The sequence below is a fragment of the Diachasma alloeum genome, unplaced genomic scaffold (assembly GCF_001412515.2).
Source record: "Diachasma alloeum isolate Michigan unplaced genomic scaffold, Dall2.0 Dall_scaffold_00965, whole genome shotgun sequence".
Classification (NCBI taxonomy): Eukaryota; Metazoa; Arthropoda; class Insecta; order Hymenoptera; family Braconidae; genus Diachasma; species Diachasma alloeum.
Genome location: NW_021681082.1, coordinates 143,345 through 170,627, shown reverse-complemented (window position 1 = coordinate 170,627; position 27,283 = coordinate 143,345). Strand labels below are relative to the sequence as shown.

Sequence of the window (27,283 nt, the reverse complement as noted above, 5' to 3'; positions counted from 1 at the left end):
CCCCCCCCCGGCCGGGAATCGAACCCGGCTCGCTCGCATGCCAACCCTACACTCCAACCATACAGCCACCGTCGTCGGTACTACTTCTGTTATTTCCAATCTCATGGGAAAAGTCACCACAAATTATTTCATCACTCACAATTCCAAAGAATACAATTATTGCAATCTGAATGTTTGTGTTATGAACATGAACATTAATTTTCTGTCAAGACAAATAATCAAATGCCGGAAATAGTCTGGCACCGTATTTTGACAGTAAAGTATAATTTTCGTTTATCTTCTTTTCCGATAATATTCAACTTTTTTTTTATAAATCAAAATTTCAAGATGTGCAGCCCATTAAGGCACATGCAATACGGTGGCTGTGAAGATCGCCATACGAAAACTTTCATTTTGCCACCCCCTCCGGTTTGTATGGCTTTATAAAGTGCTTTTTCAATCGAAATTGCATTTTGATACCTTTCATAATCTACGAAAATATAGTAAAATTGCAATTTTTGCAATTTACGAACATTTCCTATTAACTATCCACAAACAATAAATTTTCCCCAATATAACTCATTTTCCAGACTGGCGCCTGAAAAACGCAATTTTTTGGGCGCTGTGCGTCCATTAAACACGTCTCTTCAAGTCTCTCCAAATCTAAATACAAACGTCTTTATTCCACAACCACGAGTACGTGTGTTTTCATACATCTAACTGCCACAAAAATAAATAGTCGCTAAATAAAATGAGGCGTTTTTAGCAGGGCTGACTAAAAGCAGTACACGTGCCTGACGCACTCTCCCGTTCTAAGGAGTAAAGGTCCGCGTCGCGTTCAGACGCGTTGTATTTCCATCTTTGCAGGTAGTTCTAGCTTCGTTCACAAGAGATTTCTTATATGTTCATGCAAGCTGCGATAACCGAATTGTCCCTCTCTTTTTTTGCAAATTTTAGATAATATATAACATCCTTTGTTTCGTATTATGATTCTGCAATCAAGACCCGTATCAATTATATTGAAGAACATGTTGTACACTGAGAGGAAAAATTACCTCCGCCGAAAATATATTGATTCCGCTCAAAAATACAGAGATAACTTCGTCTAATAATATAAGATACATGGAGTCAACGTATAGTTTGATGTAAATAGATAAATAATTTTTCGCCTCAAAATCTGTTTTTTTTTTCACGTACACAAGTCAAGCGGAAAAGAAGTACACTATTTCGCTGATTACAAAAAAGCTTCGTAAAAGGTTTTGAAATTTTCTGTGGATCAGTGGTTTGATCTTCTCAAACTTATCCGTTTGTGACCTCAGAACTGGACTTTGATTTCTCACTCAATAACTATAAATGGCGGGGAAACAAATGAGTAATATTGCAAATAATAATAAAAACGCAGTAGAGATTATACAGTCGTATTTTTGCTGAAAGAATGGTTCTTCTATCAGTTCAAACTTCTGCTTCGGGGAAAATTTTTTTGTTTGCAGTCAAACACTTTATTATTTATCTTAATATTTGAATCCTGGCATTCTACTCGAAAGAATATGTATTCATATGCCACTATCAGATTTTCAAGTGAAAAGGATAAATTTTCGGAAAAAATAAATTCGCTGCAGAATATTTTCTCGTGGGGAATAATAATCTTGAGAGAAGAAAATTTTGTACCGGTTAACATTTATTTTTTCGACAGAGATCATTTTTTCTCTCAGTGTAGACAAATTAATGTGGTTTAGCATTATAAACGATGAATAACTTGCACATTTTGAAAAATTACTACGTGGCACCAGAATAATTCTGGTACAGCCCCACAAAAATGATGATGCCTCCAATCATTCTTCTCGTGCTGCACGATAGTTTTTATAGTGCTGCACATGAATTTTTGTTTCTACTTTTTTGTGTTAAAGTTAACTACGATTAATTAATTTACGGCTCGGGAATCAAAATGGTGTTTTAAAGTATGTATCCCATAGCAATAATGATGATGTCTTTAGTGTATATATATGCAACTAAATTGTTCCATCAAACGAGACTTCTTAACTGTTACTGCCATTCGTTAATAGTTAACAAATCGTGGTAATAGTTAAGAAACCTTGTTTGGTTCGACTAAATCATTCTATCAGCGCACATGCACGGGGAGAAATATTCAAGAAAAATTACGGAACATTTCACGTAATCCGCAGGCGAGAATCGTTTTCAGTAAATTTCTATAGGAATATAAGAGAATAAATCTGAAACGTTTAGTAAATTTTCGGGTCTGTCACCGAAAAAATACGAAAAAGTCACGTAATTTTTCCGGAAGTTGTAAAATCTAACAGAAACTTCAAGACTTATTATGCCTCAGAACATGAAAATTCTTGGATGTTTAAGAATTTTTACGAAAAGTTCCGAAAAAATTACTGAACGTGTTGTTAAAATCTCCCCCTCACGGTGACTCATGGCTAGCCGTGAGGCGTTGGACGGATGAGTAATTTCTACGGAACAGATCGTAGAATTTACGTGACGATTGACACTTTTTATTGAATTTTACTTCGTTCCCAGATTACATTTCGAAACGTAATTTTTACGTCTTTTTTCTGGTAATTTTTATTGAATATTTCTCTCAAGGTCAAGGAATTTTTGGAGAGTGAATCGTTGTTGATTATTCTCAAACGTTCTTTTCATTCAGTAAAAACGACGTTACAACTCAGTAAGAATCAAAAAGGAATATTAATCTGGCCGCGCATTTTTTTCTTTAATTCACTTAAAAATATTATAACAAGAATTGCCCATCACGATTACGTAATTTATCAAGTAATTTTACTTAAACTTTTTTCTCAGAGTACATACAAACACGGTTTAAAAACATATTCTAATTTACGAGCACAAAATTCGAGTCAAAATTAATTATTGTAACACAAAGAAGTGGAAACATTAATTTCATGGATTACACGACAAAAATATATACTTCAATTGAGTATAAAATATACTGCAATCATTGTGGGTCAAAAACCGACAGCGATGGCTGTATGGTTAGAGTGTGGGATTGGCATGCGGGAGACCCGGGTTTGATTCCCGGGCCGGGGTGCAAAAATTTGTGACACTTTAAATGTCACAGTTTCATTGTCGAGCGGGAGTCTCGAAATAGACGACTATACTTGGGCAGGTTTTTCCCTCAAATAATTTTTTCTCTTGCCCTTCGGCGAATGCCCTGCGGGGGGTCGGGGGTGGGAAGGGAAAAAATCGTAAAGAACCGAAAGGTTATAGGAGAGAAAAAAAATTTTTCCATTGTCGGTCAACATATGTAAGTTGAAATTATACTTTGGACTTGTCTGTAGAAAATGAGACGGCGAAACCATAATCGCATGGGTCATTTCCTATTGGCGATGTTCGCGAGTAACGCGAAGTTTCACACTTCGCGTTGAATCGCGATGATTGAAAAGTATAATTGTATCGTAACATATCATTCAATTTTTAAGACCAAAAAAACGAAATAAATACCCTTCAAGTGCATTGAATATTCATGGGAATCATATGGTTTTCATTTATTATTCATTATGATTAGTGAAATGTACTGATACGAACAATACATTTTTTTAATTAAATCGATTTAATAATCGGCCGGATTTATAATTGGGGCCTGATTTTTCAATCAACATTTTGAATGAATTTTTAAGGTTTCTTCACCACATTGCAATAAGAATTGATACAAAATCAGTGGACGATTAGGTGAAAATGTAATGAAGATCACACTTGAACGTCCTTGGCCAATTTAAATGCGTTCACCCCCTAGATGAATTTCAAATGGTAATTATAAAAAAAGGGAAAAATATCAGCTGATTATCTCAAACAGTATTGAAATTTCAATATTCCCACAATTTGTTATTTTCCTAACTAGTAAATGTCCTAAAAAATATGAAATCTGCTGAAATAGTTTAAGCATTGAGTCGAGAACATAATTCTTTTCATGTGCACTGAGAAAAACAAAATTTTCCAAACATTCATTTACTTGAAAGAAGTATTTCTTTTTAAAAAATAGTATTTCTCCAATTGAGTTATTCTCCGACTAATCTCCTTAGGCTTCAATTATTACAATTATGTTACTCTACAGCATGACAATTTTGCACATAACTTTGAGGCAATTGCTCCAATGATTATGCATTTTTTTCTAAATCTCGTATTTTCGATACGGAAGAATTTCGATGGATTTTGTAATGTTTGTAATTATTTTAAAAGTTCACTCAAAGTCGTAAGTAACACGATCCTCTTCTACAGTAATATAATTTTCATAATTTAAACCCAATTAGGCTCCTCTAGGAATGACTCGACTGCAAAAATTAGTTATTGAAAAAATGAATACTTCTGTAACGTAAATCAATATTTGGCAAAAAAAATCTTGTTTCTCAGTGTGAACTCCAATTTCGAAAATAATTTATTTTTTACAATTTCAAAAAATGATAAAATGATAAAATTCAGCTGTCATTTTTCACCAGTATAGTACATAATTCACGCTAGTAATTGAAGATATTATGTCCTCAACATAAAACTTAAAACATTCATGCAGATTTAGTATTTTGTGGCCCATGTACGCAATAAAAAACAATTTTTCAAAATATTGACATTTTATTGCCTTTTGAATGACAAAATTTTTGCGCGCAAAGGCAGGGTCTATGCTTCAAATAAAAATTTGAGATGTTGTAGAGATTTTTGTTCTATAATTTACAACTCACTGCGGGGAGGGAGAGGTGAAATCATTAAAATTATTCGAGGATGTCATCAAGCACCACCTTAAAATTTAGGAAAGACCGGGGCAAAGCGGGGTAGCTAAGACAAAGAGGCGGGTGACAGTACTTCCATCATACCTATAAAGCTTTTTAACCACTATTTACATTCTAAAAAATTCAACTCGCGTCTTCAATGTATTTCAATTGGGGACACAGTAATGTAGTGTCTACAAACCTTAAACAAATTACAAATGTTGTTTCTTTGCTTTTCGCCGTCGAATGTCCAAAAAACGATAGAAAAACTGCGAAATCGATAGAGAAAGTCCCAATGAATACATTTTTTAATTTGGGGCACGATAGAGTACGCATAAGACAATTTTTTTTTCCGTTTCATGTTCATCAACCGAACAGTACGTTGTAACGATTATCTATGCTTTTTTGTTAATTTTCGGTATTTGTTTAATTTCATTTTGTTTTTCAAATATCGCGATAATGAATATTCTACGTAAATATGTCAAAAGACCGTTATTGTAGAGGATTAAATTTTCGATAAAAAACGATTTTTTGTATTTGCTGGTATAATCGGTAGTCATTGAGATATTTTTATATTCTTGTTAAAAAAATTGGAAATGCAAGATTTTATCCATTTAACTTGCAAGTTATCAATCCTATAAGAAAATGGCAAATTATATTTTTTATAAGAAATTGAATTCCCAACAAAAAGTACCTTCCGGCATGTTTGCTCAAGTCCACTTGTCACCAAGATAATTGGAAGAACAAATAAAATGAATTAAATTAATTTTTTTCTGAAATGTATATTTTTTTTAATATTTAGACGCACCGTTCGTGGTTCGAGGTACACTGCGATTTCACGGTCTACTTTCTATATGATTACTGTCAATGACTCCTGATCAATAGTTTGAACATTTTCCAAATCTTTAATTTTCAATCAAATTATTGGCAAATATTTTTTTTTATTTTATTGAGAATTTTCCTCATCCAAACGTCAGCCAATAGAATTGCAAAATTCAACTGTTATTTCATATAGTCAACACGGTATTCAGCTGATAATTTTTGATAATTCAACTGGTAATTTTTCATGTTGACTATATTTGTGGAAAACAAAAGATTCCGTGGTCGAGTGAACCCCTGGTTGGAACTGTTAGATGAATTTGGTCTCATAGTGCAATTCTTTTGGCCGACATTTGAATGGGAAAATTCCCTCCCGAATACTACTCGAGCTTCAAAATTAATCGAGTAATTCCCTCAAGGTTCCCTGCACACAAACGAAGTCGTCAAGTTTTTCAGGAAAAATCATTTTTATGTAATTTTTTGAAACAATTTTTTTTGCTTTACTCACAGGGAATTGAGAATTTTTTTACGAAACTAAAAGGGCCTATTCCCTTTTTTGGGGGGATTAATGAATATTCATGCTTAGATGATTCTGAATTTTTTTGAGACCATTTTTTTTAGTTAATCTGGAATGAATGATTAATACAAAATTATATTGTGAGTGATTTCGCCAAAAATTGGTCCGGTTTCGTTCCTTGAAAAATTTAATTTTGTACAGACTTTTCCGATAGTTTTTTCTACTATCAAAAGAACTTTGAAAAACTCTCCCCATGGTCGTCAGAAAATTCAATTTCTTTGATTTTTGACTTTTTGCCGTCTTTTTGTTGAAATTCTGGGTGTCAGAACAAACGATAAGACATTTTTTGAGTCTTCAATATGTATTATTGGCAAAAATTTCCCATTCTTTAGATTCAGTATGGTTTAAAATTGTTCACATCAGCACAAGAAATGTCCTGAAATACCGAAAACAGTTAAAAAATTCCGCGTTGTATCACTTTTCCCCATCTGGATTGCAGATTTATAATTTTTTCTTGTGGAACTGACTTTTTGTTTCGGGAAGTATCTAACAATCAAGGTGGGATTCCACTCTTCTATCTAAACATTATTTCTGCCCTGTTTTTCTTTTTTTTTTTTTTCATTAATCAAAAATGCATTTTGTTTTCAATCGAAAACTTTTTTTTTGCGAAGAAATTGAAAAAAGAAAATTTTATTGGAAAAGTATGTATACGATCCCTGGGCTCAAATTTTTGAAAAGTCTCCTAATTGTTTTTAAGCAGACCAAAAACTATGTTCCGAAAAATTAAGTTCAAATGACCCAGACATATCTGAAGCGTGGAAATTTATTATTCCCTACATTGAGAACAAAAAATTGTAATATCTGAACCATATTTTCTTGAGACAAGTAAATTTTCTTCAATTGCTTAATTCTCTCAAGCATCTTAACTCACATGGCCCGAGAAAGACCTCATGCTTTAAAATATTCTTGTACTCAAGTATGATTTTGTCGCAGATGAACTTACTTAAATCGCGTAGAAGAATCATCAATCTTCTAGTCTTTATTGTTTTCATGATTTTTTCGTTATGAACTTCCAATATTGCAATATGTAAAATATTCATGACGTAACACGGAACGATAGTCATGAATGAAAATTTATTCGAGTTCCGTGAAGTGCACACATTCTGAGATTTAAGCCATTGAAAATAATTTACTTCTCTCAAGAAAATATGTTTCAGATATTAGAATTTTTTTTCTCAGTGTAGGAAAGTCTTTATACGACTCTTTTATCCGTATTTTCAAAAAATTGAGAAATTCCCCACAACAAAAAATAAAAAAATTGTCTCCAACAATTGGGCTCAGATGACTCAGAATCATCAAAAACGTGGAGATTTTATATTCCCTGCGAAAGAGTTCATACGACCTTTTGGCTCAAATTTTCAGCTGAAAAAAATTACACGTAAAAAAATCAAAAAAATTATCTCATAAAATTAGGCTCAGATGACTCAGAATCATCCAAAACGTGGAGATTTCGTATTCTCTGGGAAAGTGTTTATACGACCGCTTGGCACAAATTTTCTAAAAATTGAAAAAATGACGCGTAAAAAAATTTTTTTGAATTGTCCCGTAAAATTCGGCTCAAATGACTCAGCATCATCCAAAACGTAGAAATTTCATATTTTCTGGGAAAGTGTTTACACGACCTTTTGGCCCGAATTTTCAAAATTTTTCAAATTCCTTGTAGAAAAATAAAAAATTTGGTTCCGAAAAGATAGGCTTTGATGCCTCAGAAATGTGAAACGTGGGGATTTCATATCTCCTGGGAAAGTGTATAAACACATTCCCAGGGGAAAACCAAAAAAATGTTTATATGACCTTTTGGCACAACTCACGCGAATTGTCCACTTTAGGGGATAATGAATCTGCACGTTTCAGATCATGCTGGATCGTCTGAGCCCAACCTTTTAGGACAATTTTTTTCAATTTTTTCAAAGGTTCAATTCAAAATTTTCCAAATGTCTTTCATTTTGAAAATGTGCTAAAGAGGGGAACAATCATTTTTTGGTTGATTAATTTCATTTATTTATTTTATGAAATTGTTTTTTTTTCTTTATATTTTAGCCACATGCAAGTTCTAAACTGCCGATTCGAGAATGTAGAAAAAAATCTTGAATTTTTCTTTTTTTTTCTTTGTGTGATTATTCCAATTCCAAATTACAGAAGGGAATTTGGAAATATTACAGTAAATCATCCCGTCAATTAAGTAATTGGGAAATACCGAATGAATTATCTAGTTAATCGGAAAATGTTCTAAGTGAGTTCCCAAATTACCTATGTAATTTTGAGAACTACAATATGAAATTACTTGCCCATTCCAGTAATTCGGTATTGCGAATATTTATTATTCAATAATTTGTAATCTGAGAAATTAAATTCCCGGTTGGTCAAGTATTGCCCAATGGCATTTTAGTAGATTTTTTCTGTCGCCGATAGTTAGTAGAGGTCATTGAAAATTCCTTTGAATATTTTGGTAATTTGCGATTAGTGCTAATAAAAACTCATGTATTTCCCAATCGATTCAGAAGAATTATTAATTTCAAAGGATTAATGGGTTACCGATATACAATTTTATATTTAATTGTAATCTCCAATTATTTTTCTTAGATTACGAAAGAAAAATGTAATTTGTAATTTTTAATTGTGTACTATTCAGAAACGCCAAATTCCACATTTTCCCATCCCTGCATCTCTCAATTCAAGTCCAAGCCCGACTTGATTCATGCCGTCCATTCGACATTATACAAGTCGATTCCCGGCATGATTCAGTCGTACTTGATTCAGATAGATTTTTCCGTCTGATTCAGACCGCCTTTTTTTTGGGTATAATGCGGTCTGATTGACTGAAATCCGAGTGAGAAAAATAACCACAAAAAGTTTTCAGGGAATTGAACAAATTTCCCGAGTTGTTCCACATTTAAAAAAAATTTAATTTGTATTATTAGATTTTTTGTAGATGTTGTTGACATTTATTTATCCCTGATCGACCTCTCGTCAACTCGAGAACTTGTCAAATTTCGGTATTTTTCGCATGTACCCCACTATGCTTTGGGCATCCTGCTTTGTCTCGGTCTCCCCTATCCCATATACGGAATGCATTCCGTGCCAACTTGTGAAATTCGAAATATTAGAGTATTTTTGCTATCTCAATATCGTATTGAAAGCATTCTGATTCCTTTAACCGTCGTTTATGAATTTCTGTAATTTCATTTTGTTTACCTTATAGTGGTGACATTTGAGTTTTCAGTGAGAATATTAAAAAAAATCAGGAGAAAAACTTTCTTCGATTTTTAGATGAATCGCAAAAAGATGTCATTCCTATGAAATACACGTTCCTTACCGATTTTTAGGGGTAAAAAAATGTTTGTCAAAAAAACTACACTTTTCAAATGAATGAAATTTTCATGCATTTTTTGTTCAAGTTTAATAAAATTTTTGACACTTTATGGAATTATGGAATCCACCCAAATTATGGAATCTTAATCGGGAATTTTTTAGTTATTTTGTTTAAATTGAACATTTTATTTCAATGGAACTTTGGCATAATTCCGTGGCTATTGGAACTTTTTATAACAATAAGATTATCTATATGTGTGAGAATGACGCTAAAACTAGCGGGAGACCGTAGCGGGAGATGTGGTGGGGGACTGTACGACCACCACTACAACCATTCACAGTACGCTCCCATCTTGTTAAATTACAAAAATTAATACAAAGCAACGCCGTGACAAATTACAAATATTGTCTATTTGTACCTGAGGGATGGGGGAAGACTAATGGGGGGAGATATATCGGTGCATTCAGTAGGGGATTTTTAATTGATTTTTACGAATCCCAGTGAAAAAAAAAGAATTATCATCAAACATAAACACTTGGGATCAAATTTTTTTAGGAAAATGCACCGGGGGGGTTGGGCGTTGATCCCCATTTGGAATTTTAGCGGTGCCCTAATTAGGGGATTTTTCATTAATTTTTGAAAATCAATTTCACCAAGTCTTCGGGATAAATAAAGGGTAATTATCCAACGCAAACACTTGGGGTTAAATTGTTTTTTTGAAAATACACCAAGGGTGTTGGGAGTTGATCCCCATTAAGAATTTTCCCGGTGCCCTAATTAGGGAATTTTTAATTAATTTTTGAAAATAAATTTCACCAAGTGTTCGGGGGAAAAAAAAGGGTAATAATCCAACGCAAACACTTGGGGTCAAATTTTTTTTTTTTGGAAAATGCACCGGGGGGTTGGGGGTTGATCCTCACGAATAATTTTCCCAGTGCCATAAGTAAGGAATTTTTAATTCATTGTTGAAAATCAATTCCACCGAGTCTTCGGAATAAATAAAGGCCAATTATCCAACGGAAACACTTGGGGTCAAATATTTTTTTGGAAAATGCACCAAGGGGTTTGGTGTTGATCCCCATTTGGAATTTTACCGGTGCCCTAATTAGAGAATCTTATTAACCAAGTCTTCGGAGTAAATAAGGGGTAATTATCCAACGCAAACACTTGGAGTCAAAATTTTTTATTTTCAAAATGCACCGGGGAGCTCAGGAAAATACTTCGGCCGTCCACACAATTCGGAATTTACAAAAAAAAAAAAAATTAAAAATCCCCTGATTAGGGCACCGGGAAAATTCTCAATCGAGAATAACCCCCAACCTCACCGGTGCATTTCGCAAGAAAAATTTTGACCACAAGTGTTTGCGTTGGATAATTACCCTTTATTTATCCCGAAGTCTTGGTGGAAATGATTTTCAAAAATTAATGAAAAATTCACTAATTAGGGCATCGGTAAAATTGCAAATGAGGATCAACCTCCAACCTCCAACCGCCTCGGTGCATTTCGCAAAAAAAAATTAACCCCAAGTGTTTGCGTTGGATAATTACCCTTCATTGCCCCCTTAAGGCTTAGTGTAATTGATTTTTAAAGATTAATTAAAAATCGCCTAATCAGGGCACCGGGAAAATTCCAAATGTGGATCAACCCTCGATCCCCTCGGTGCATTTTCCAAAAAAAAATTTTGACCCAAAGTGTTTGCGTTTGATAATTACCCTTTATTTCCTTCGAAGATTCGGTGGAATTGATATTCAAAAATTAATTAAAAATTCCCTACTTACGGCACCGGGAAAATTCTTAATGGGGATCAACCCCCGATCCTCCCGGTGCATTTTCCAAAAAAAATTTGACCCCAAGTGTTTGCGTTGGATAATTACCCTTTATTTATCCTGACGACTTGGTGGAATTGATTTTCAAAAATTAATGAAAAATTTGCTAATTAGGGCACCGGTAAAATTGCAAATGGGGATCAACCCTCAACCCCCTCGGTGCATTTCGCAAGAAAAATTTTGATCCCAAGTGTTTGAGTTGGATAATTACCCTTTATTTACTCCGAAGACTCGGCGGAATTGATTTTCAAAAATTAATTAAAAATTCCCTAATTAGAGCACCGGTAAAATTCCAAACAGAAATCAACCCCCAACTCCCCCGGTGTATTTTCCAAAAAAAAATTTGACCCCAAGTGTTTGCGTTTGATTAAAATTCTTTTTTTTTTCACTCGGCTTTGTAAAAATCAATTAAAAATCCCCTACTGAGTGCACCGATATATCTCCCCCCCATTAGTCTTCCCCCATCCCTCAGGTACAAATATTCAATATAGTTAATTTTTCACGGCTTTGCTTTGTATTAACTTTTTGTAATTTAACGAGATGGTAGCATACAGTGAGTGGCGGTAGTGGGGGCCGTACAGTCCCCCACCACATCTCCCGCTACGGTCTCCCGCTAGTTTCAGCGTCATTGTGTGAGACATTTAATAATTTTTCACATTTTCCTCGATTCAGAATTTCAGAAGTGAATAAGTGAGAAAATCCTCAATTCAGATCTCATTATTTCTCAAGTGTAGAAAAATATGTTGAACTCTAAAGAAAAATCCTTAAAAATTTAATTCGAGTTGCCAATAGGAATTCGCGAGATAAAAAATTGCAGAAATTACTACATTTATGGAAAAAAAAATGATTATCAAAAAAATATTGTATTGAAAAAGCGGAGAATAGAGAAATTGTTTTTGCATCTCGGAAAATAGACAATCTCACTGATAATATTAAATTATTGATATTGAACTTACCTTTATGAGCTCGCCATAGATTTATTAGAGAACACAGTATAATTAATTAACGAAAACTTGAATAATGACTAACAATAATGCCAATACACCGCAACGCAGAAATACGTCTTTACACAGCGGAAGGGATTTGACAAATGATGGTTTTTTTGGCAACACCCCCCAAAAGTGGAAAAAACAAAATACCTACTGTCGCGATCCATCTGTATTACACTGGGCAAACGGAAGGCGGCGATGAGGATGAGGGGGGGGGGGGAATGAAAAACAAAAGAGGAAGTCTTCGACACATCGCAGCGGGTTGTGGTGCTCTGTCTCTGTCCCCCCTTTTTTTTAACAAACGCTTCGTTGGCCAGATACATTCTTTACCGCTCTCGTTCCATTTAGTATAATCATTGCATAGGATCAACACTTTTTAGTAATTCAAATGCAAAATGTATCAGAATAATCTCAGCCTTGTCGCTGCAGAGAAATGCGCTCAAATGCGATAATAAAATAAATTTCCAGAACTTTTAAAAAACTTTGTAAAAAGTCGGAAAAAAAAATCTCCAAAAGTTAGGCTCAGATGACTGAGAATCATCTGAAACGTGGAGATTTACTATTCCCTGAGAAAGTGTTCATACGAGCTTTTCACACAAATTTTCCGGAAAAAAAACATTTTTTTTTCAACGGCCCGCATCTTCAACAATTTTTTTCAATCCGCGCCGTAGAAAACATCATCCTCCACGTGCTTACGAGGTGGGGGCGGATGATCTGTTTCCCACGGCTAGGGTTAAAATATGCTACAATACGCCTTTTTTGTACAAGGCACACGTTATGAATCTTTGGAATTTTAGCTAATTCGAGAGTACTTAATGTGAAGGGAATGCTAGTGTGATGATAATATTAATATTTTTATCGAATAATATTTTTAACGAAATGTAGCAAATTCATAACTTTTTCAATAGCCTTACGGGGCTAGCGCACTGCGCGTTGGTGGGCAGCTTTAGCTTTGGGAAGGTAAGCAGAGCTGAGCGTGGTCACTATATGGATGGGTGACCGCGCGGGAACACCTCAGGAAAGAAACATTGTTTGGAAAAACTGGGAAGAGCATTTGGGAAAAACATATATGTGGAAAAATATCAATGAAGGAACAAGAAACCGTAAAAACCGAAAGGTAATGAAATGGAATTTATAGAAAAAAAAATTTATCAATATTGAGAAATTCGCAAAAATGCAAAGAGGGAAAAATTATTCATTGATCCAAAAAAATCGAAGAATTATAATGTTTTAATGCCAATAATTTAGAAGTAGAAGCAATAAAAACTTGAAAACAAAATTGATATATTTTTATAAGAATTTTAAGAATAAATATAGATTTCACTGCACAAAATATAAAATTGAAAACCCTCGACGGGAAAGTTATCCCCAAGTAGTTGAAAAATAGTACAATCAAAACTCAAAAGAGGATAATGGACACTCAAGATTTGACTTCTAAAAATGTTACAGAAACAGAAGAAATAGGAAATGAAGTTAGGGAATGATGTTAGGCAATTTTTAATGTCCCTCCGACTTCTTTTGCCTATTTCTTCTGTTTCAAAAAAGAAATTATAGTTTTAAATTCTTCGCATTTAAATTTTGAGTTTTTATTCTTCTCTTTGGAGTTTTCATATTCCTCTTTTCCAACTATTGGAGAATAACTTTGTCACCAACGGATTTTATCGTTAAATGTTTCAGTTTTTTTAATTTACAACTCAATTATATTTTCAGGTATTCACGGTGAAATGTCCAATTTACTCTCAACATTTGAGCGCACATAGTGCTGGAACTACTGATGAAAGACAAGTGCCGTGACTAACTTTTTAGTGAATAATTTTGACACATCTACAAATTGAGTCCAATATAGTAGACTCACATTATTTGCACGTCCGAAAGTTGCGCGTCTTCCCTCAATTCCCTTGTCTAACGTTCAGGCGCTGGCCACTACTCTCAGCCGTCTTATCACTACCTTGTATCTTCTGTACATTAACAACGATATTGAAATAATTGTATTTACAAATTAAACTATTCGTTCCCCCGCGTTTTCCTGCAAATTTGGATCAACAGTGGCTGAGGAGTGGAGGTAGACGGAAAGTTGCTAATTTCTTTGAAATATGTATCCCCGTTATAGTATCTGTGAAGATTTTGGCGGCCAGTGTTACCAGATCGTGACATCACCCCATTTAAAATTGTACAGGTTTTGGCTATAAATCGCCAAAATCTGGCAACGCCGTTGGCGGCGTAGCACGAGGATCATTGCGCAGCGCCCCAATCTAGAGTTTCAATTCATTTTAACAATTTGCCTAATGCCAGCATCCCAAAAATTATGTATATTATTGTTATTAATAGTATTCCCAACCAAATGCCATTTTTTCGTTCAAATTATTTCCCTTGCAATGATAGGCAAAAACGTATGTTTATTTGACTGGATACTTTGATACTTTGACGACAATGAGTCTGAATGAGTGTGAGATATTAACGTACCACCTCCACACTTTAAAATAATTCCGAGTTCGTCCGTCAGTACTAGGAAAAAATTCATTCTCACCCCTCGAAAATTGATAACAGATATTTAGAGCTCCTCCATCTTTAATAGGACCCTTCACCCTTCACGAGAGGTTCCTTCCCCACCCCAGGAGAAAATGTAGAGTTTATCTGTTATTGTTACCCTAAAAAATTTACCCCCACTCCGTGAAAACGTTAAACATCGTATTATGCATGTCAGTAAATAATTGATAATAGATATCGCGTGTTTAAAAGCAAAAAGTTATATATGCCAAAAATGGCCTTTTCCGACAAAAGGTCGTATCCGCCAGCATATACGACCTTTTGCTTTTAGGAAACCGATCAAAGTGAACCCAAAAAATTAAAATATCTCGAGTTTAGTTATCAGTGCAGAAACGACCTTTTACTTTTGATGAAGTTAGAAAAATGTCTCACCTAAATCGAAAAGGTCGTATATCCAATTTTATATTTTGTTTGCAGTTTGATATTTCCATCTTTGTGAAAAAGTTTCCTCCAATTTTACTCATTTCTCATTACAGAAATTAGAATATCCTCCTAGTCATTGAGAGGATGAGGAATATAATTCCTTTATGCGTCGAATGATCATGCGCCCATGAATTCACGATTGTTAATTATCATAATCTGAAGAAGTTTCAAATTCCCTCGAAACATGGTTCAGAATACACAGATAGAAAACGTGGATTGGCTTTAGAAAAATGTTTCTAAATTTTAGAAACTGCGGTTTCTAACCTTCAGTTTTCTAAAATCTAGAACTTTTTTCTAAGTTTTAGAAAAAAATAGTTTAAAATTAATCCCCATTTTGAACATTAATTTTAAACGATTTTTTTCTAGCTCCGTTACTAAATAGACTTGTTTAANTCCCCATTTTGATTATTAATTTTAAACGATTTTTTTCTAGCTCCGTTACTAAATAGACTTGGTTTAGAAAAAAATATTTTCTAAAATCTAGAGAATTTCTTTCATTTTTGGAGGGAGCATTTTGCAGAGAGGGGGAGGAGGGGTTGTGAATTGAGAACTGACAACCAAAAACAAGAGTCGGTGAGTTTTTCCAAAATATCTCCAAAACTAAGGGAGGTAGCGAAAATTTTCGGGAGGCGAGATGGTGGCAGGGGGGTATGGTGCATTGAGAATTCACAACCAAACAAAATGAGTCCGCGACTTTTTTAAAAATATCTCCAAAACTAAGGGAGATAGTGAATTTTTACTGAAAATTTGGGGAAGAGGGAGGTTTTATTGAATTCTCGATATACAACCCTCACCCTTCCGCAATTTTTCAGTAAAAATTCGCTGTCTCTTAGTTTCGGAAATATCTTTGAAAAACTCACCGATTCTATTCTTTTGATTGTGAATTCTCAATGCCCACCTCTCACCCCCCAAATTTTCAGTAAGAACTCGCTATCTCCCTTAGTTTTGGAGATATTTTTGAAAACCTCACCGACTCAATTTTTTTGGTTGTGAATTCTAAATTTAGAACTCCCCCTCCCCCTCTTTGCAAAAAGCCCNCCCCCTCCCCCTCTTCGCAAAAAGCCCTCTCCGCACATCTGAAATTCCCGATATTTGGGCACCCCTCCCTATATATGGGGCACTTACGCCCTTTAAATACCTCGGCCGCAATTTTTGAGTTCAATCTGAAACTTTTCTAAAATTAAAAAAAATTCAGCATTGGTTTCAGAAAATTTTTGTTCTTAAAAACAATTCTCAAAATCGTTAGTTTTTTTTGATCCCATCAAGGATAAAGCTTAAGAATTGGAGTTTCGAAAATCGAGAAACTAGTTTCTAATGTTAATCCACTTTTGTTTCTCTGTGCTGTACCTGCCTCTCCCATTTAACCCTCGAGAGTACACGGGATTCTTCCGATCACTGCTCTGTTGGACCCTTAACAATGAAGATCGCTTCAGTTCCCTAATTTCGATTTTTTTTAGAGATGCGTTCTTCTGTTACAAATACGTAATACACAAGCGTATCTTGAAAGAGTTATACAAGGGGTGATTAGTGCACCAAAAATGTTTAGAAAATACAAACATTTTGAGAGTTTTTACAATGTTCCGAAATAGACGAATCTAGATTAAAAATGGAGAGAAAAATCCCAAATTTTGTCTTTACGACCTTTTGCTTTTAGGTCAGTCTCCATNCACAAATGATGTTATTAAGTTGCCGATATAATTATTTGACCATAATCAAAGACACCGATAACTTCATGTGACATCAACTGGAATATTAAAGGTATAACTTGTCCACGGAATTGGAAACTAAAAAATCCCAAATTTTGTCTTTACGACCTTTTGCTTTTAGGTCAGTCTCCATTTCTGAGGACAGAAATTAAAGGCAAAAGGTCGTACATGGTAAAAAAAATTAAAAATTGTCATTAAGACCTTTTGCTTTTAAGGAATTTTTCATTTCTGGGGATATAAGTTAAAGGCAAAAGGTCATATATGCAGCTCAACATTAATCTGAAAATGTAGGTATTATAATAAGTTTCTCCAGTATTTTCACGCAGAATTGTAGAAAAAATGAGTGGAGATATGACCTTCTGGCTTTAAGAAACTCGGAAAGTAGCTTTTTGGCGTTTACGACCTTTTGCTTTCAGACACGCGATATCCAAGTGTCGTTTACTGTTTGGTAGAGACTAGGGGAAGGTGGGGTAAAATGGACACATTTGACTCTTTTTTTTAATATCAATGACAGGTTTAATTGTTTATGAAATGGAATATTTTTTTGTCAAGGAAAAAAACAATTATTTCCTTTTGTGAGGAGCCTAAACTGATCTCAATTGATAAATCTGTTTCTGAGTTATAAATATTTTTTAAAACGTCAAAAGTGTGCATTTTACCTCACCCTCCCCTATACTATAGATTTAACCACTTTTAATCGTCAAATTTGTCAATTAAATTAGGTGAGAAACATTTGAAAAAAATCATGAATTTTCAGCGTTATTCAATTACATTTTGCAAAGAATTATTTTTTTTTTACAAATTGTTTATAGATGAATGATTGAAATTGTTTAAATTTTCGGAAACGTAATTTTTTTAGGCACAAAATAGATTTCTGAGAAAATTTTCAATATGTATAAATTTAGTACAATTCCGAAAAAATTATTTTTATGGTGGAGAATTGATTGCTTAATAAATTGTTTATAGATAATGCTCATAATTTTAAAAAATTGCAATTTTTCAATTATTTCATCAATCTTCCTCTAAACGTAAACTTTCAAATTTTTTCGTCAGATTATTAAAATGTTTTCTAACGGTTCAATATCGAGATTCAAATGCAGACCTTCAAAGTTTAACTAATAAAATCATTGTAAAATGTCCAGAAGCTTAGGGTCAAATGGGGCTTAAATGAAAGCTCTGACAGTCGACTATAAAAGTATAAAAACATTTTTCTGGAGAAAAAATAGCCAAAGTACTTGAATATCCTTAATTTCCATCAATCTGCGAAATATGTGAAACTTTAAAGTACCTAATTGAGAACTTTCTACTAAATGGATATTTTAAAATTATATTGGCGAGTGAGGTAAAATGGGCACTTCAAAATTTCTTCAAATGAGATTGAATTGCCAACTCATTGAATTATTAATGAAAATTGATTTTTTTTCCGTGGAAAGTACGATTCTTTCCCCTCGTAATGACTACAGATTGAGCTCAATTGACAAACTTCTTTTTGAGTTATGGACATTGGAAAAAAAAATTAGAAGTGTCCATTTTGCCCCACCTTCCCTCCTATTTTTATCATTTTAGCTATTGTTTGGTGGCAAAAATATACTGTTTTCGTTCTTTTGTTTTCAATAATCGTGACATGTTCACTTATAATGGATATTTGAATTTTTTGCTTTTCTAAAATGATTTCACCTAGTAGTTGCCTTATTTCGGTGGGAAAGTGTTAAGCTGTTTTGAGATAATCGAGATAATGCATTATTTATCAAGTTTGGATAAATTGATTTGTTATGTTTTACCACTTCACTACTGATTCCATTGTCATATACGGAAATTCACTGTAGAGAATTCTTGCAGGGGAGAGTGGGGCAAAATGAAACAGTCGAAAAATGACTGTTTGGCGCAATTCAGTAGCAAAGCGGTAAACCGTGTTACGTTGATTTTGACTATTGGCCAGTTTTTTGACGAATATCTCGGAATCGAAAAGAGATTTAAAAAATTTGACATGACCCTTTTTGCAGAGCCAATTAAGCGTTACAAAAAAGGTCATGAAAAAAATTTTGCTATCTCTCTCAGATTCCGAGATATTCATCAAAAACTGACCAAAAGTTAAAATCGATTTGACCCGCTTTACCGCTTCGCTATTAAATTCAAGCGAACAAAATTTTTTTTTGTTAAATTTTTTTTTTTAATTAACTTCTGTTTATTAACTTTTTTTTATTCTTGAGAGTACTAATGAGAATAATAATTTTTCATTCAGTAGAATGAAAAATTATTCAGAAGTTCTGACGGGAGAAGATTTTGTCAATGGATTAATCGAAAACAAAATGAAACAGCAAAATCCAAAGTCCAGAGGAAGGTCCAGGGGGAGACCCAGAGGGAGAAAGAGGAAAATGTGATGCTGAATTTCAATCCAATGAAAAAAAGAAAAGTGTAATTGGCCTCATCTAACCACTTGAATTATAATCAACTGAGTTATAAGACGAATAGAAAATAATTATTCTCATCAATACTCCCAATAATAAAAAAAAGTTGATAAAAAAACATTCAATAAAAAAATTTTTTTTTGCTTGCATTGCGTCAAACGGTCATTTTTCGACTGTTTCATTTTGCCCACTCTCCCCTATAAAAGTTTCTTTCATAAGCTTTTTTATTACAGAATAAATATAAATATCAGTAATGTTCAAATTGATAACAGTAGTAATCGACTTGGAATAAAAACTTATCTCTAATAAACAATCTTTCGATAACTCTCAATGTTTTTTATCAATGGATTTCTCAAATGAGAAAAAAAATTTGGATTTCCAGTTCTGGAAAGGGTCATGGCGTTGGAAGTTCAAGCTCCGGACCAAGTGGCTCAGGAGGTGGAGGCGGCGGTGGTGGTGGCAGTGGAGGTGGTGGCAACGGGAGCAGGACAAGTTTATCACGATCACGAGCGCGAATAATGCGTAGCAGTTCAGCAATACGTGGTGGAAGTGCTGGTGGTAGCGGTTCAAGTGGAAGAATCGGACCACCTGGTGTCATCATGGGAGGTGGTACAAGTACGGGGGGTGGTAACAGTGGTGGTGGTAGTAGCAATAGTTCAAGACCAATTGTGTCAGTACCAGCCCCCTTCGTTCCTGAGGATTTAATATCACAGGCACAAGTTGTGCTCCAGGGAAAAAGTCGTAATCTGATAATACGTGAATTGCAACGCACCAATCTCGATGTTAATCTTGCGGTAAACAATTTATTATCACGTGATGACGAGGAGGGTGACGATGCTGAAGACGCAGCGGACAGCTACGTACCCGAGGATTTAATATCGCTGTTGGATGGTGGCTTCAGTAACGAGCATTCAGTTATCATTGATGCTGATTCAATGTTCTCAGAGGACGTTTTTGGTTACGGAGTGATGAGAAGTCGTGGCAGTTCATCGAGACGTCTCGGAGTGGAACGTGATGGTCCACTCGAGAGGGGATCTGGTGAGCGTGATCGTGAACGTGATAGTTTCAGCAGATGGCGCGATCGTCAGTACTACGGTCCACGAAGATGGCTTGAAACTGCTCTCAAGGATTGCTGGGAGAAAGATCCAGAGAACAAGAAGAAGGAACTAGCATCACAGAGCCCACTGTGGATCTCAGAGGAACTCGAGTGGTGGCACGAACGCAGCAGTGAACCAGCACCAAAATTCGTACAAATTGCAGCACTCTACACTGAACTAATTGCAATATCATCAACTGGCCAACTCTATCAATGGAAATGGGCTGATTCTGAGCCCTACAGGAATCTTGATAATCCAAATGTTCATCATCCAAAGACAGCATCCCTCGGTCTGACTGGTGAAAAAATAGTCAATATATCAGCAACAGCGATACGTTGTTCAGTTAGCACTGAGAGTGGAAAAGTTGCAACATGGTTGGACGAACTGCTTGGGCATGTATCATCACGTTTGGAGCATCCAGCACAAGCATTTACTGAATTTACACTCGATAGAATAGTATCTCTACACACATGCGCACTGTATACTGTCGCCAAATTGGAGAGTGGGACATTATATTGGTGGGGAGTGTTGCCATTCGCTCAGCGAAAAAAATTGTGGGAAAAATACAAAGCTAAATCCCGAAAACATCGGCCATCGTCATCATCATCATCGAGTGTTGTTTNAAAAAAAAAAACGTTTTACCGCATAACTCGGTTGAAAATGAACTTAGGCCCTTTCGCCAACGATTTTTTTGAAGATTTTTTCACGTATTTCAAGGCTATTAATTTCTTTCCCCTCGATTTTTTAAGCCAAATTGTAAAAAAAAAGTTTTCGAAAACATTTTTTTTAAACCGAAAAAACTATCAAAACTTCAAAAAGTCATAACTCCACTATCAATGGACATTAAGGGCTAAAAATTTGAGGGAATTTTTTTTTCATACCACTGATATTGGAAAAAAATCGGCAGCCAAATCCCTGACATCGAATTTTGTGCGTGCTTGATTTGACGTGGATCTGCCCAGGTATTATAATAAGTTTCTCCAGTATTTTCACGCAGAATTGTAAAAAAATGAGTGGAGATATGACCTTCTGATTTTAAGAAACTCGGAAAGTAGCTTTTTGGCGTTTACGACCTTTTGCTTTCAGACACGCGATATCCAATACTAAATGGAAAAAGTTCGTATTGACCGTTTTTTACGTCATCGAAGTATAAAAACGTTCGTATAAATCTAACCCTCCTGAACTGGCGCGTAGAGCGGCGCGCCGCCGCCAACTACTCAACCTATAGGGCGCCACTGCAGTGCAAGTGAGACGTAAGAGATCTAGCCAGTTCAGGAGGGCTAATCTAGGGAATATCAAATGTGGACGAATTAAGCTCTTTAACATCGTTGTAACTCAACTTTTCATGACAATTTTTTTCTAGCGCTTACGACCTTTTTCCATAACAATTTTTCCAACAGTGGAAAAATCTAAAAAAAAAATTCCATTGATTTCTCCTCATTTCGCTGATATTGGGTCAGTCTTTTCGAGAAATAAACATCATTGAAGACTTCACTTTAAGGATCAGAGCGATTTAATTAATTAACTAAAAATTTATATTTGGATATTCCAAGTTTTTTTTGCCAAAGACCGTAGCTAAAATTGCTCCCGGGAACAAATAAATATAAATGTATCGTAGGTTTATATTTAAGTAATACTCTTAAAATATTATTGAATCCGAAGATTAATTTAACCTTAAGGATAATCAAACGTGCTGGGAGGTTAACTAAAAAATTCAGTCAATTTTCTGTTTTTTTTCCCATGTATTGCTAAATTTATGGAAAACACGTGTGCGAAGTTTGAGACTGCTGCGGAGCATGGTTAATTTATCATGACATTTTGAAAAAGTGGTCATTTAACTCGTGTTCTGATGGAAATTAATGAAAAAAATTGCAAACCCAAGGAAAAAATGGAGCCAAAAGTCATAAAACTTCGCACACATGTAGAATATGTGATCACTGATTTTTCGAATAAAAAAATTAGTCGGATCGGAGCATTGTTCAATAAGAATAGTGAAAAAACCACTGAAAAATGAAATTCCTACGCACGCAGCTCATACGAGCAGCAACGTTGCAAGTACTGATCAGGTGGGGATAGTGCGGTCAATTCAAGCGTCTCTGAAGAGAGAGTGTTACAGTGGAGTTTTCTCTCTGGAACATGACCAATAAAAAAAAAGGGAGAATGAATAGTTTTAAAAAATGACAAAATTAGATTTCGCAAAACAATTTCAATTTTATTCATGCGTTGAACTACGAATTTCTGATACACGCGTATTTCCCCAAAAAAACATTTTTGGACATTCAATCACTGTTTCAGGTTATTAATCATACACGATCCACACATGACAATACTATGGGAGAGTAACTATCGCTCGAGCAAGTCAGTGGTACCAATTCCTACAGACCCAAAACCTAAACGCCGGCAACGTTGCCACTTTTTCACGTGGATTTAAATTTTTTCATTTATTTCAATAAAAAACCGTCTAAAAATAATTTAATGGGTGGAATAGATGGAAATAAATTTGGCTAGCTGGAGAAAAAAAATTTGGTCGAAAAAATTGCCCAATACTGCCGGAATTTTCGATCGGAATTGGAATAAATTTCTGGTGCAGGGGTTGGTTTTTTGCATAAATACAATAGATTCCCCTCCGCCTCCTCTCCATTTTCTCCTTGGCCGATTATCCTTAAGGATATCCAAGTAGTTCGGGCCATTTTTTCTGGGAGAAATCCTCTTCAGAGGTCATAAAATAGACCAAGAGTATTTTTTAGGCGCAGTATAAACTTTAGTTTCCGAACATATTTTCGAGAAAACTATTTTTGAAAAAATGAAATTTAACACATTGCGTCCATAAGAGCTGTATACTCCCACCTTGAATCCAATAGTTAATAGTCTTGAAGCGTTTTCTCGTACACATAACCGTATACACGGCTAATTTCGTTATCATTTTAATTTAAAAAATGGCACCATTCATGTAGAATAGCGTGAAAAAAAATTCTGAAAGAATCGAAAATATACTTGTAAGATTTTAGGGATAATTTTTTGGCCTATTTTACATGAATGGCGCAAATTTTTATAGTAAACAAAATGAAATTAGCTGTGTAGGAGTCGAATTTCAAAAAACTAATTCGTAATCGTTATTGTACACATTTTTTCAAAAATTTTGAAAAAAAACCTCTGTAGCTCAAAAACTGGAGGCCCTGAAGTATTTTCAACATTTTAAGCGTCTGCAGGGCAAACGAACAATAAACAATTAAATTTTTTGCACTAATTATTCGTTTTTAGACATGTATAATCGATCTTCAATGTATGAGAAATCTCATTCCAATAGCCCGCGACTTTTAAAACTCATAGTAGTCTGGAATTGTACTGAATTTCCAGTGAAACCTGGAATTTAATGATTTATTCCCCTAAATTGCATTCAGTTTCACTGTCCTGAAAATTGGTAGTCAACTGTCCATGAAATTTCATTTTTTTCACCAGTGTAAGCATAATTCACGTTTTGCTAAACGTAAATTACGTTTTGCTACATGTAAAATACGGTTCGTTTAGGCGTAATTTACGTTTTGATATACGTAAAATACGCTTTCTTTAGGCGTAATTTACTTTTGATAAACGTAAAATACGCTTCGTTTAGGCGTAATTTACGTTTTGATGAACGTAAAATACGCTTTGTTTAGGCATAATTTATATTTTTCTTTCGATCGTAAATACGCTTTTCGTGAGAAGACCCGGTAAACCGCGATTCTAACCTCGCTTCGCTCGGTTTGATCGCGGTTTACGGGCCTTCTGATGAAAAATTGCATTCATCACAAGGTCCACAAAGTATTTTCTGACGAATGTGGCTTTATAGGCTGAGCCGAAGGCGAGGCCTATAATCACATTCGTCAGAAAATACTTTGTGGACCTTGTGATGAAAATAACTATTTTTTAAATCCTAAATTGCAACTTTTATGACGGAAAAAAAGGCACTAGACATCATATTGACGTTAAGCGTAAATTCCGTTTATCAAAACGTAATTTACGTATAGCAAAACGTAATTTACGTTTAGGTTTTTCTGTGTGAAGTCCGGGAAAAACGTTCTCTGATAATATTAAATCTCAGCATTTCACAACAAACTGTGTCATCTGAGCATAACTTCATGGGACGCTCTTAGAAACTTTTGAGAGGAATTTTGAAAGTTCCAATTTGGATCCAAAAAGTTTATGAGACTTTTTCTTTATGATTTTTGGAAGAAATTTTGAAGATTCTAATTTTTTATTTAAAACTTAGTGAAAACTCTTCCTCACTGAATAGTAAATGTCGGCATTTTACAATAGGCTCAGTCATCTGAGCATAACTTTATGAGAGGTTTTTTTACTAATTTTTAAAGGCATTTTGAAAATTGAAAATTAGACTTGAAATTTTCTAAAATATGTTTCCTTACTGGATACTAAATCTCAGCGTTTCACAACACCCTGAATCTCCAGAGTTTAACTTTATGAAACGCTGTTTTGAAATTTTAGAGAGTAATTTTGGAAATTGAAAATTGGACTTGAAATTTTCGATAATATTATTCTTTACTGGAGATTAAATCACTTTTATCACTTTTATCGCTTTAATCAACTTTATGAGACGCTTTTTTTCAAATTTGGAAAAGAATTTTGAAAAATCTAAATTGGGCTCAAAATTTCGCAAAAACTCTTCCTCATTGGATAGAAAATCTCTACGTTTCAAACACGCTGACTCATCTGAGCATATCTTTATGAGACGCTGTTTTTTACACTTTTGATAGGAATTTTGTAAATTCCACTTTGGACTCGAAAACTTCGAAAAAACTCTTCCTCACTGGATAGTAAATCTCGACCTTTCACAACACGATGAGTCATCTGAGCATAGCTTAATGCTTAACGCTTTTTTTTTATTATTATGTGAAAGCGATTTTGAAAATTGAAAATTTTGGACTCAAAACTTAGAAAAATCTCTTCATTATTACATAGTAAATCTCGGCCTCTCGCATCACACTGAGTCATCTGAGTATAACTTTATTATACTTTTTTTATATGATTTTTGAAAGGAACTTTGAAAATTTGGACTCAAAAAGTTATAAAATACTCTTCATTACTGGATAGTAAATCTTGGCGTTTCACAACATGATGAGTCATCTGAACATAATTTTATGAGAGGTTTTCTGTATAATTTTCGTGAGGAATTAAAAAAATTGAAAATAGTACTTGAAATCTTTAAAAATGGTCTTCCTTACCGAATACTCATAATTACTGGATAGTAAATCTCGGCGTTTCACAACACGCTGAGTCATTCAGCACAACTTTATGGGACGCTCCTTCAATTTTTAGAGAGGAATTTCGAAAATTCCTATTTGGACCCAGAAAGTTTGAGACTTTTTTTCTACGATTTTTGGAAGAAATTTTGAAAATTCAAAATTGGACTCAAAAAGTCAGAAAAAACTCTTTCTTGCTACATACTCACTCTCGGTGTTTCACAGCACGCTGAGTCATCAAAGCATAACTTTTATGAGATGCTTTTTTTTCAATTTTTGAGAGAAATGTGGAAAATTCCTATTTGACCCCAAAAAATCAAAAAACAAATACACTGTACATTGTTTGTCCCGAGAGGACCCAACCGACGGTAACTGGTATCGACGTCCCTGAAAGAGGTAGACAGGCGCACATGGGTGTTCAAATTTGAGGGGTCGACGGTGAGCGGGCCCATAAACCCCATAACGAGTTATGATCGTTTGAACAGCACTTTTTTGCCGAATTTTCTCAATTATTTTGTAAATCAATGGAGATTGTTTATTATAAAAATATTGACCGAATGTGTTTTACATTGAAGTCAGAATGCATCGTTTTTTCAGGTCGGTTCGGCAAGTCTACAACGAGATAGCCACAGTCGACATTTCTATTAATTAAATAAATAATTATTACAATATTCACTTTTTTCTTCTCTCGTCGCTTCCCAAGGGTTCAACAAAGCTCTCGAAAAATTGACGATTTTTAAAAAAATGTTGTCGTACATATGGTAGCGGTTGAAATTTTGCCGAGTTTTACGGACCCTGAAAATAGGGGGGTTTTTCGGCTTCTCACAGCGATTATAAATAAACTAATCAAATTATAAACTTGAAACTTCGTATGGGGTGAGTGAAATACTTATATTACACAGTGCAATTGGTCTCATATATTTACGATTTTTTTTCGTCGAGTTATAGACGTTTATTTCGAGTTTATTTAGACGTTTATTTCTACTTTTGACACTGACAGTAGAACCAATCGTAGCAGGGTTGAGCACGAAAGAAACACGAAAGCTGACGAGTTCTCTTCGGCTTTCACGGGATAGTGCCGAACTTTTTCAACGCTGCAAGTGCCTTCAAACCTCAATGTGTCTGCCGTTTGCGATTAAATTTTCAAACGTTTCAGAGAATCTAATAAGAAGTGATTAATTCTCCGTTTATTCAGTTTTCATTGAAGGATTCTCTTGTTATATCTTAGATATTGTTTCAAGTGCTCATAGTTATTAAGTTAATTCGGAATGTGGAAAGAATCAACTTGTATTGCCAAAACCCAACATGTCCGATCACATGTTTTTTTTTGTGATGCATTAGTTTTCTTTTTAGCACGATTCCCTTTCGAGCGATTGAACGAGCACACGGCCCTGAGCGCCACTCGTTTCAAGCGTCCCGGGTGCGCCCCAACACTTGCCACATTGTCTGCGGCCGCCGAATGGGGAGAACGAATTTCGAGTAAGAGGCTTAAATATCGGCGTTTCACAACACGCCGAATCATCTCAGCATAAATTTATGGGATCCTTTTTCTTGAAATTTTGAAGAGTAATTATGAAAATTTCGATTTCGACCTAAAAAGTCAAATAAAATATCGGTGGCAATAT

General features: G+C 34.6%; 1 protein-coding gene across 1 annotated transcript in view; it reads left to right on the top strand.

Moving 5' to 3' along the window:
- LOC107045505 (E3 ubiquitin-protein ligase hyd-like) overlaps positions 1–27,283 on the top strand; it is a 36,994-nt gene that overhangs the window by 4,525 nt on the left and 5,186 nt on the right. Inside the window, exon 2 of the mRNA XM_015267808.1 lies at positions 19,707–21,039. Within this exon, the coding sequence (XP_015123294.1) occupies positions 19,707–21,039 (1,333 nt within the window). The remainder of the gene's footprint in view (positions 1–19,706; positions 21,040–27,283) is intronic.